The following is a 12008-nucleotide window of genomic DNA, read 5'->3' as shown; positions in this document are numbered from 1 at the left end:
GGGTGGATGGCTGCACATCACATTTTTGAAAAGTTCAGCCACAAGAAAAAAAAGTTTTACCTAATAAAACTGGTATCTCAAGACTTAAAAGAAGATCTTCGATCAAAACATAGAAATATATCCTGAAATGATAATTTCTATCTAACCAAAAATAGAATTATCTTCAACTTAAATAATATATTTAGGATTGGAAAAAGGTGTTAGCCCAGGGAATGAGACAGGCCAATCTGGCTAGAATGGAAGAGCAAATGGACCCGTGGATGCTAGGCGTGTTCTTTCCCTCATTTATTCAGAGGACCACAGCATCTGAGTGAGAAGTACTGTAGACGGGAAGAGCAGAGAGCATCTCACAAGAGCCCTGAGGAGCAGCCAGCTTCCTCTTTCCAAATGGAGGCACCTTAGAGTTCCCTAGCTGCAAAGCCCATGGCTCCATACAAGTGACTGCTCTGCTAGTCACGTCCCCTGATAGAATATTCCCTTGTGCAAAAACTTGAGTGTTTTTGTTTTTTGGTGTTGTTTGTTTGTTTGTTTGTTTGTTTTTAGGAATACGTTTGTAGGGCAATTCATTTCTTTTCTTCCAAGGCAAAATTCATTTTTAATAGAAAGAGAACTTTCCAGGATCATCATATCCTGGGAACTTTGAGAATATCTGAAAGTACTCACAAGGGGCTAAACAGACCCTGACTTGCCATGACTCCTAAGCCTGTTCCCCAATTCCTGGCCAGGCTTTGTTTCCCATAACTATTTCATCAGCAAGAGCAAAAGCAAGAGAAGTAAGGGGCATCAGGGCCAATTGATTCTTTACAACAAGGTTTTATTTACTTTTCCTTGAACCTCCCCCCCCAACAATAAAGTTGTTCATCTTTCTTTTATTTTTAATGGTTTTCCTTTTGGATCCAAACGAGCATTTATATTACAGGGTATCCACCTGCTCAACATGCACTGCTGAACTCCGGCGTTTAGGTGAGATGCGCCGATGCTCTGGGTGGGCCAGCGTTGGCTGCTATACAATCACTACCGCTGCAGGAGTGTCAGGCTGATACACCCCAGTGGATGCTGCCCTTAAGGGGGTGGCTCATGGTTTTGACTCACATATACTTAATGTGGGTGGCAGCATTTTTTTACAACCTGAGGCAGAGCACCCAATTTTCCTCTTGACCCCATCCTACATGGTCATCTTCAAGGATCAGATCATGGCCCTATCCTTGCATCCCAAAGGACAAAGGGGATGGCCTAGACACTGTGTCATCACCTTCTCACAATGTTGGCCTTTGAGGTTAGTACCAGCGCACCTTGATATTTGAAATCTATTCCTGACAACACAGCTCTTGTCCAGTCATAGGGCTTTCTTCCTCCCCTATGGCACATACGCCACCAGGAAGGTTGATGTTGCCTCTCCAACACTGGCTTACTATATAAATTACTGGAGTCACAGATTGTCTTTGGGATTCTTTTTTTTTTTTTTTCACCCTTCATCTGTTCAGGTCTGGAAAGGATGTTCTTGTATCTACTAATTCTCTGAGGATCCATGTCAGTTTACCAAAACCAACCCCCCTGAATCCAATATCAGGCTAAAGAGTTTACCCCACATCTAAGTAAAAAGTGGGATCCAAAAGCCAAACATCTTAAAGCCTGTCCTCTCCCAGGGCTTTTTATATCTCCCATGGCAATTTTGTCTTTGTTCAGTAGCACTGCTCTTTCTCTCCGTACTCACTCACCCCAGGTATGAAATGGCAGACATACTGGGTACATTAAGTGTTTCTCCTCTGCTGGTTTTTCTGGGTGAATTCCAAATTTTGGACTCAGTATGAGAGGAGTTGGACAGCTTTCTAATGCCACCAAGAGGGAAGTTCCTCTGCAATTGTAGCACTTAGGGTGGCTTTGTAGAAATTTTGGATTGTGCACAAAACACCAGGATAGAAAAAACACTGACTGAAGTTCAACCTGCAGTCTAAGTGTATGCCCCTATGGAAGCCATTAAAACCCAATGCCTATGTCTTCACTAAACCCGCTGGGATCTGCTTAATGGTCTATAACTTCATATCAAATGTAACTAAGACCAGAGCTACTGTGTACTTTAATTGGCAGTTAGATTACACTATTTAGCCCTCACTTCATATTACTGTTATTTTAAAAATTGATTAATGGCACTTTGATAAAGTGATTTTCTTGCTCATCTCATAAATATCCTTGATATACTTGTTTTAAGCATTGGTTCTTGGGCAATGTAGGCCATTGCCTATAAGAAATAAAAATGCTGAAAGGAAAACAACTGAGTTGCAAATCAAGTCTAAGTTAGACACAGCAGATGAGGCTGCTGTCTCCTTTTTAATTTGGGGACAGTGTCAGAGGGAACCAAAGAGGAAGTGGTCTGGCCCAAGTTCAGGTATCTCCTTCACATAATATAAAGAGCAACCTATTCTACTCTCTGAAAAGCTTGCAGGGAAAAAAAAGAGAGAGAGATAAGATTCACTCAGATTTCCAACCCAGGCTGGGGAAGACACCTTGGCAAAGGTCTTCTGTGCTCTTGTGGTAATTCGCTCTCTGACTTATGTGTTCACGAAGAGGAGACGATGGTAGGAAGCTTGTTGAAGGAAAACTCATCTTTTCTAATTAATGAAAGCAGCTTGGATTTCAAAAAGAAGTTTGAGTGTTAGCATGATAAGGAAATATAAAAAACAGAAGGCAAGAAGAGTAAAGCAATTCTTAGCTCCAGGTCCAATTAAAATGGGGGTTTTCTAATATATATATATATGGCTTCTAGGAAGTTCCAAGACTTTCTCAAGTCTTTGGTGGGATATAATGAGTGAAATTTTTTCTAAATTGGCATGTGGAGACTTAAGTGCTTCGTGATTATTAACTTACAAGCGCTCGATACATGCATGAACTAGTCAAGCATAAGAATTTCAATTTTCCTAGCCAGAGAAAGAAAATAGAGGCGTTGTCCTTGCTGAAGGCACAAATGATCTGTGGAGCCTGGATAGAGCTCATTATATTTAGCTTCCTACAATGTTCATTTATCAGATTGCTATATTGTTTAAACTTATCTTCCTATCAAGGAATGCATTTTGTATACATTGGTTAAAGATGTTCTTGGGGGGGGTAAAACCTATATTTTATAACTTCTTGACTTTGACTGATTTTGTGGGGAAGGCAGTTTTTTTTTTCCATAAGCCTAGGTTATATTTTCAGACCTTTGAAAGAGGAGAGTCAGAATACGTGGAGATAAGAGTCCAAGGCCACTTAACAAGACAGAAGGGATGGGGGTGGGACTAGAAACAGAAGGAGACAGTAACTTCAGGTTTTTGACTCAGTTATCAAAGCATTAGTTTGACAGAAATTAATCTTAGAAAAGAAGCAGATTCAGAACCATGTAGAACACAGATTTATCCTTCTTTGCTGTCCTAGAGCAGGCCTGTTACAAAATACTTAGGCAATCAACAAACAAAAACTACCGAACAGATAAAAACAAACATTAATCTCAATACTTCTTTCTACTTTATCTATCCAACTCTTTCAAAACTTCATAAACAAGAACTTGAAACCCAAGAATGTATTTACATAGTAGTTACATGGCTTATTATAAAGTATCTTTTTGCATCTAGAAGGTCAGGACACTAACCCTCTAACATAGCAGGACAGGAGTGTGTGGGTGGAAAAAAACTTATTAAAAATAAGGGGGAGTCAGACCTTACCAGAAACCTTATTCTACTTTGCTGAGAGCCGCCCCCCCCCCCCCCCCCGCCATTAAATGAGCTATCTTGAACTCTGTTCGGAGATGCTTTCTAGGTCCTTGGGATAGATTGGGACAACTTGTAAATTTGTTATTCTTGGTGTCATGTGACTTCTCTGGTATACACATGACATAGACCAAGTCAATTATGGAGAAAAAAAAATCCAAGACAACAAAAAGATTCAAGGAAAGGTAAAGATGTCTACAAGAAAGCAAAGAGAATTCTTCTTTTGCAGACGTTTTCTCCCATGCAGTGCATCTATGGACTATGTGTGTAGCCAATGACAACTGACTAAACACCATACCAGCCTTTGGCCAGTGGAGAAGGTATCAGGTGCTGCTGTTTGGGACAGATCTGGCCAGGATGTTCTCAGTGGTTGAGAGAGGAAAAACTGCAAATGGCTACTGCTGCCTTTGATCACATTCATGGGAAAGTTAGGTCATAACCCCCAAGTTAATTTTGCTTGGCCTTTGTTAAAAGAAGAGTCTCTACACGGTGATATTTAAAGATAAGTCATCTGAACTGAACCTGATTCCTTAGGAGTTCTTGGCTGGTGTTAATCCATCATGCTGAGACTGGCCACTTGCAAAGGGCTACCTGACCCTCTTTTGCCTGGCAGCCCCCTACAGTGTTTCCCTGTTCCTCCTCATGTGTTAAATGTTCTGGGGGCCTGGAGGGAAGGGCACACACAGGCTAGGTGGGACTGAGAATCCTCCTGAGGAATGGGCTGTTTTGCCTCAGTGACCTCAGGCCTTGGGGCCTGTGTTTTACAACATAACAGACAAGACACTGTTATAATGGAAAGTGCTGTGAAAGGTTTCAAGGCTCAGGAAGTCTCAGCACATCAGGAGACAATTTCATTCTCTTCCCCTGTCCGCCTTTCCTTTACATATAACGTTGACTTTACCACTGTTATAACTGAGCTGAGAAATGAAGTTCCCAACGTCTCTCTGCTCCACCCACCCAGATACTCTGAAAACTTGGATCCACTACGCCAAAGAGACCTAGTTTCTCTGCAGTGAGCCTCCATTGCGTACACAGACATTGCACGCACACTTTACATCTCATTTGGAATGGTCTCGTGAGGATCACCCAGTGAGCTCCATACAGTGCTTCACCGGAAGGAAGTATTCCTTAGCTGCATGGCAGAGGAAGCTATCCATTACATAAGCTTGGTTTAGCCATCTCAGGATGTGCTAACATGCAGCAAAACAAAAGACTGGGATGGCAGACCCAAAGACACTCCAGTTCACACACAGAATCTGTGGTGGGGGGTGGCGGTGGGGGTATAGATGTCCGTGGAAAAGAGAGATGTCGACTAAAGGCTGGAATGTGGGGTGTTCTTTGTGTGGCCTCAGGGTGAAGGGAGGAAAAAGCTGAAGAACATCTGGAATCAGCTTCAGGAAACCACATCTGGGCCCTCAGGATAGGAACAGGCAGAAAGTAGAAGTGACAGTAAAAGTAGATTCCTCAGGTAGAAGTGTGGTGTAACTCCCTCCTCTTGCAAACTGTCATCACCATCATGGCTCATGCGGGGCCTGGTGGGTCCATGAGGGTAGCATCCCTTCATGAGCAAGTGGTTTTCCTGATGTGCAGGGCACCCAAGCTCGAACCTCCTACCATCTGAAGCCTGTTGTATCCTCCTGCAGATGGGAAGGTAGGGATGTGACAATCTGCCTGAAACCTTAAGCAAAAAGGCATGCAAACATGGTCACACCACCTCCATGCGTGGCTTCCTTTCTTCTTTTAATATTCTCTCATCTTTTCTCTCTTGATTTGAGGTGGTGAGGACCAATGGGTTTTTTGTAAGGGTGGTGAGACATTTGACTAAAGAATTCTGCAAGAAGATTTTCTGCACCGAAATAGTCATGCTGTGTGCCAGAAGATGCAAAGAGAAACATGGGCTTTGAGAAAGCAGCTTCCTTTTAAAGAAAAAGACACAGGCTCTGATACCTAGGAGAGGAAGTCTTGTCAGCTATCAGGGAGAAGAGTGGCATTCGAGTTTACTAGGAGGCAACAGAAAACCAGAGATTACGGTGATAATGTGTTTGTCACTTAACAAAAATTTTTTTATGTTCTGGTCTTAATGAAGGGTAATAGTTGTCCAAGGGGAAAGAAGCCTGGGGGAAGTTGAATAAAGAAATATGTTTATAATTTCACCAGTGCTAGAAAAAAAAACCAGGTGGTCAGTTAAGTAACCAGATCTACAATAGCTTTATCACTTTACAATGCTTCATTTAGTGGTGTGTGTGTGTGTGTGTGTGTGTGTGTGTGTGTGTGTGTGTGTGTGTGTGTGTAATTCAAGAGTGTGGGAAGATTTCAGGCATAGTAAATTTAGTGATCCTATCCTTTGTAGGCAAACTCCATATCTGGTGGTTGTACTGCCAGCTCCCGATTTTCCCACTACTGGGGGACAGTGGCAATGACACATCTCTGCAATTGACTTTCTCAAATGTCATCCAGCAGGCTTGCTGGCTTAGAATGGTTATCCTGTTGCAGGTTTTCCCCTAAGGAAAGCCGCATGTCCAAGGTAGAGGAAAGCAATTTTGTGCACACAGAGAGGCCCATAGCAGCACTTTGGCATGAAATGAGGCTGAGCAGAGAAAACCTTAAAAACAACACAAGGCCCAGCATCAGTCTTATGTAACAATCACATACAGCCGTTAGGAGCGTGCTCATCACCTCAGCTGCCCCTGAGCATATCTGTGTTGAGTGGGAAAGGGCAATGAAGGTGGAAGAGGGTTGGCAGGCTGTTTGTCAGCCCCATCGGTCCCCTGTCCTAGGACTACTTTGGTTTGGGGCTGGCCATGGTTCATGAAGCTCCACCGATACTCAAAAGAGAAGGCAAGACTGTGGCAGATGGTCGCTGTCACATGGATGAACTTGGCTTTTCAGAGCTGCTGCCACTACCCCATTCCATCTGTGTCGGCCCAGGGTTAGAAGGAACGGGACAGAAGAATAGAAAGGAGACGTCATAAGAAAAGAGAAGGTCCTTCTAAGAAAAGAGACTGCTCCTACACAAGAGTCCCAGAGGACTCTACCTGGGCTGGAAGAGGATGAAGAAGTGATCCACTGAGCTGTCAGCATAATGTCCTTGAGTCTGACTGGAGAGGGTCCTGTGCAGAGGCTAGGGAGGGCAGTCCTGCCCAATACCCCGCTCCAAGGCATCCATTCACCCACTCTGATGATACTAGGGTGAGGCTTAAGGGGTGATTCGTTCCACAGAATGGAGCTCTTTACTACTTTATTGATGGAAATGTCTGAGGGAGGGTCCTATTGCCCCTCGATGCTTCTGTTTTGGGGGATTAAGAATGGCTCAGTGGCCCAAGGCTGTTTTCTACCTATCTTTTACTGTAGGGAGGGATGAGGTCCAGGCCTGGCCCAGGAAATGGTCAGTGACCGTGGGGGCCTCATCAGAGCCATTTTACTAAAGGCAGCAGCCCAGGTCAAAACTGAGGTATATTGCCTTAAAGCGTCCTCATCGACTGGCTCCCCAAACCCCAAACCAGCTGCACAAGCTTCTGGCCCAAGGACTTCTCGCCAGGATGCTCAGGCTGATGTCCTTAGGGAGGATTCCCTTGTTTCAGCCTACTAATCTTTCTCATCTTTAGAGAAGTCACTACATGGTGGCCATCAGATGTGTTCCCTGTCCATTTGGGGAAGTGGCAGAGAACACGTAGCTACTAATACTTGACCATTCTGGGCCTGGCTTAGCACTAGCCTTGCTCCTTGGCAGAGGCCTGCTGCCTCCAGCCCACTGTGGTCACAGCCCTGTCACCAATACTGAGTTCTCCCTATGCTTGTTGGAAAGCTGAGTCTGCCTAGAGTCCCTTAGGTCTCCCCCTCCACCTCGCCTGTTGGGGGTTCCCTTTGGTATCTAAGGGGCCAAGGCTGAGAACTGCATGGGGTTCCCACGCTGTGGGCTGAACCCTACTGGGGTTGGTTCCCTGGCTATTGGAGTTAATATTACCATTACCAGAGCTACAGGCACCTTTGTGGGCCCTGGGGAACCTCCTTGTCTAGCCTACCTGCCACAGCACCTACGGAGTCTAGGACTGAACCCGCCAGCACTCCCAGTTTAGTTTCTTTGGCCCTCGCCTTCATGGTATGGGCTTGCTGGACTATGGCTTCTCTCACCCAGACCAGCCCTTGCTGCTGTTGCCACAGCACCTTGGGCCCTTCTACTCTGGCCCATCTCTCCCTCCCTCCCTCCCTCCCTCCCTCCTCCCATCAGCATCCAGTGCTCCTGACTTAGCTTGTGTCTCTTTGGGGGAAAGCAAGCCCCAAGAGAATGCATGAGATGCTTCTGTGGTTGCCCTGGGGGCAGCCAAAAAAACCCACAAGAGCTGGTGAGGAGATTCTTAGCCTACTGTTTTCCACTCTTCCCTCATTAAGATGCCAGGAAGTCTTCCCAGCTGCTCAGGGTGAGCTTAGACACAGGTCGGCCAGATCCTGCTGCAGCTTACAGAAAAGTGGGAAGGGGCAAGGGAAGCCAAGCCACCTTCGTGTTCCTTCTCCCATGGGAATAAACCCCCACATTCCTGTATTTCCTTTCCCCAGCAAAGAGGCAGGACTATGGCAGTGCCCATCTTGCAAAGGGAAATAATGCAAATTGGTGGGTTTGACTGGTTTTTCCATCTGTCTTTTACTTCCTCTTCTCTGAGGATGCATGGCGTCCTTCCTCCATCTTCCTTCTCCCTCTTCCTCCCCCCCGGGCCGCACTGGCTTCCCAATTTGGTCTTGATTTTTCTCCCTGTGAGAGAAGAGCATGCATCGGAGGGGATGGCAGCCTCTAGCATTTATCATCTTCTTCCGTGTCACTCAGGAGGTCACTGACAGCTCCACACATCATGCCAGGCCCAGGCCCCCCACGCCTCCGCCGCCGGTAGTGCCCATTAGGCATCTGCCAGCTGTGCCGCAGGGGTGGGGCAGAGCCAATGGTGTTGGACCGGCCCAAGCTAGTAGCCACGGCTGCCTCAAAGGTGAGTGTTTCCTCCTCGCCACAGTCTGAGGCGTGGGAGTCTTCATGGAGGGCCAGATAGGGCTCAGAGATGTAGTGCTGTGGGGAAGGGTGCTGGCCCTGCTGAGGGTGCAAGGAGTTGGAAGACTCGGACAGGCAGGCGCTGTTGCTCTCCAGAGCTTGAGAAGCCAGCGGGGATCCACCCTCGCTTCCATCAGGAGGTGGAGAGATGCCTCCACTGTGTCTCATGAGGGAGCTGTAGGAGAGGAGGGGCCGAGGCTTTGGTGGCACAGGCGGGAGCTGGCGACGACTTCGTCTTGGGGTGCTGGTGTCAGAGATAGAGGGGATGGAGCTCTCACTCAGGGAACCAGTACCCTGCGTCACAAAAGAAAGAGGACAGATTAGATTAGGCAGGTGGCACCTCCACTTGGGGGCCCTCTTGAGGTCCCAACACCCCATGCAGACAGCTCTTTGAGAACATTCATACCCTTCAAGGGCTTGGTAGAGCATTAGATGCCATCTAGACAGAGCATCTCAGCTTTTGCCACACAGGAAAGTCTCTGGAATTCAAGGTCAACTAATGATGAAGGTTGGGCCAGACAGGGGTGAATAGAGGGTGTGCGGTGGGCAGGAAGGGTAGATGTGGGCATATGATCTGACTTACTCACAACTGTGACCATAAACACCCAGGTGGCTAGCCAGAAAAATGGAAACTGTATATAACAAGGACATACAGGAATACCTTGAAGTTCTAGGCAAAACAACTCCCCAAAAGGTAAATGAATGCTCTGAATTCCTGCCTGGGAAACTGCTTTGGGAAATACGTTCTAAGAAAAAGCAATTCCTTTCCTTCCTTTTACTCTTGCCTCCTTGTCAGCAGTGCCTTGGTGCCTTAGCGTCTGCAGCTGAAACGCCCATCTATTGCCTTGGGCCATACCTGCATTCCCTGCCTATTCCCAACAGGACCCGGCTGAGGTGGTGGCAAATGGATTCATGCACTGGTCTCTCAAGGTGTGTGAAACCTGTGGGAATCTTCTGGGGTGGGGTCCTTTCAGATGTAGAACTCTGGGTTTGACTTTTAAGCAAATCTCAATGGATTCCTCAAAGTCCCAGGAATTTGCTGTGCTAGAAAAACCCCTGGGATTTTCTGCCGTACAGTTTGTAACTCGCTGTTCCCTGAGTGAATAAGTCTCAGTTGCTGTGCCTCAGAATTGCTTTAGCAGCTCGCTTGTTCCTGGCTGACCATCCCCAAACCAAATGGGACTCCCCTCTGGCCTCCAGGAACTTTGATAAGAGCTAAGGCTGGGAGAGAGGAGTGAGTCAAGGAGTACTGTCACACAGCTGGTACTTCTTAGGCATAGATTGAGAACTTAGCAAAAGATGGAGGAGATCTGCTCTTTCTCCTGAGATGGCTGCATAACAGGTAAGCAAAATCGAGCTCTCTGACTTGCAAATCCTGGCAAGGGTCACAGCAGAGCCCACCCTTTTTGGCGCAAGCGCCATCTTTAGTTCCTAAGTGTAGCTGAATTTGTATATCAGGATTGTGAGGACAGGCACGGACTAGCTTCCAGATACTGTTTTTCTTGGGGTCGGGGAGGGAAATCTCATTACTTGTAAGTTCCTGTCACCTCTCATTCTGTAAGCACAGAATAGCCATGTACAGTGGTTAATTCTTGTGATCATTGGGCTCTTAGTTCCCAGAGACTGATACGAGGGCCATGGAAGGCTTTCAGGTACAGCACCCTTCCTTCCCTGACCTGCTAGAGGCTCAACTTCTCCATGTTTACCTGTCTGTTGGGGGTCTGTGACCTTCCCTCGCTGGGTGACCTGGACTGGCGACGCTCTGGGGATTCCCAGTCAGCCTGGGTCCCTCGCTCCTCTGAATTGCAACGGGAGACATCGGGAGAGAGAAGATGCTTCCGTTCTTTGGAGCGGCCTCTCTCCCGGCCTCCTGAGCGGTGAGTGTCAGACTTGTGGCCTGAGAGAGGTGATGAAAACAACCGGTTATTATCACTCAGCAACTTTGGGCTTGATGACACTGAACTGCAAGCCACACATTCTATCCCAACCAGGGACTGAGCCTCTGTGACCTGACTGTGTCCATTTGGAATTCAGTATTGAATCCTAACCTCCAATGGAATGGTGCGAGGAAAGCGGGGCTCCTATTGTGGGATAAGTACCCCAGAGACAGTTTGCTTACTGTCCCTGCTGTCTACCTTGTGAGGACACCATGAGACGATAGCCACTTGTAAACCAGACAATGCTACCACCTTGACCTTATATTTCATGGCGTCCTGAACTGGCCAAATTGGCTTCTCCAGGCAGACCAAAAGATGGCTTAAAAGGGAAATGGGAGAGAAAAGGTAGAAAATTCCCTGTTTATGAGCAAGTAATTCTGCAAGGTGCCACTTAAAAGATACACATCAGGGAGCAAAATCTGTTTTCTCTGCTTCCTTTTATGCCAGATACAGTGGACAGTGTCTCTGCCAGTGCTATCAACATGGCTCAGGAGTTACCTGTGTCCTGCGCACAGATTGTGAGAAGATGGCACCAGGACAGGAATTAAGGAGGTCCTATGAATGAAATGTTGGCCATCTAATGTAACGTTAGGATGAAAACCCTGGGATTTAACTAGAAGGATCTCCATTCTAGTCTTAATGCTGCCACTTGCTGGCTCTCAGTACGGGGAAGATCATTGGTTTTCAAGTTTGGTTTCTGACCCAGTGGAGTAGGCAGAACGAGAGTAATGGTTTTTATTGTTTTAAAGTGGAGTAAGACACACAGAGAGGCTTTAAATGAACCTCAGTGTGTGAAAGGATTCCAGGCCACACTGTGGGTAAAACAAGCTGGTGGTGGAGCTCAGCACCTTTTGGGGGGCGGGGTGGCTTCCATCACATGCCTATGGAATCTTGGTGGTTTTGTAAAGAAGTTAATTGAGAATTTTGACTAATCACATTGGCGTTTGTGATGAGCACAGGGGGCTTGGGTCAGTTTCAGGATGATAACTCAGACACAGCAGTGCACTTTGACAAGGAGTCTTTCCGTTTGTGTGCATGTGGGATATGGGCACAGGTGTGCCACAGTGTACATGTGGAAGCCAGAGGACTTGCTCTTAGCCTTGCTTGGCACTGCCATGTTTGAGACAGTATCTCTTTAGTGACTGATGATAGCTCAAACCCCATAATAGCAGGGTTCATCTTGACGGAGGGACGCTGGGATTATAGATGTGTACTACTGTGCCCCAGTTTTATGTAAGGTCTAGGGGTTGGAAGTCTGTCCTTATCTTGCACAAGCAAGCTCTTTATGCAAGAACC

The 12008-nt window shown here is 46.6% G+C and overlaps 1 protein-coding gene across 5 annotated transcripts in view; it reads right to left on the bottom strand.

The window, feature by feature from the left end:
- Nucleotides 1–863: 863 nt before the first annotated feature.
- CACNA1E (calcium voltage-gated channel subunit alpha1 E) overlaps nt 864–12008 on the bottom strand; it is a 465592-nt gene continuing 454447 nt past the window's right edge. For all 5 annotated transcript variants that reach the window (XM_084785552.1, XM_084785556.1, XM_084785554.1 and 2 more), the window contains 2 exons: nt 10482–10672; nt 864–9069 (listed from right to left, as the gene is read on the bottom strand). In XM_084785552.1, coding sequence (XP_084641678.1) covers nt 8527–9069; nt 10482–10672 — 734 coding nt within the window. In that variant the 3' untranslated portion in view covers nt 864–8526. The remainder of the gene's footprint in view (nt 9070–10481; nt 10673–12008) is intronic.

This window comes from Acomys minous, assembly GCF_964271855.1.
Source record: "Acomys minous genome assembly, chromosome: 1".
In the NCBI taxonomy this organism is placed as follows: domain Eukaryota; kingdom Metazoa; phylum Chordata; class Mammalia; order Rodentia; family Muridae; genus Acomys; species Acomys minous.
Note: the sequence above shows the minus strand (reverse complement) of the source record. Positions and strands in the feature narration are given on the sequence as shown.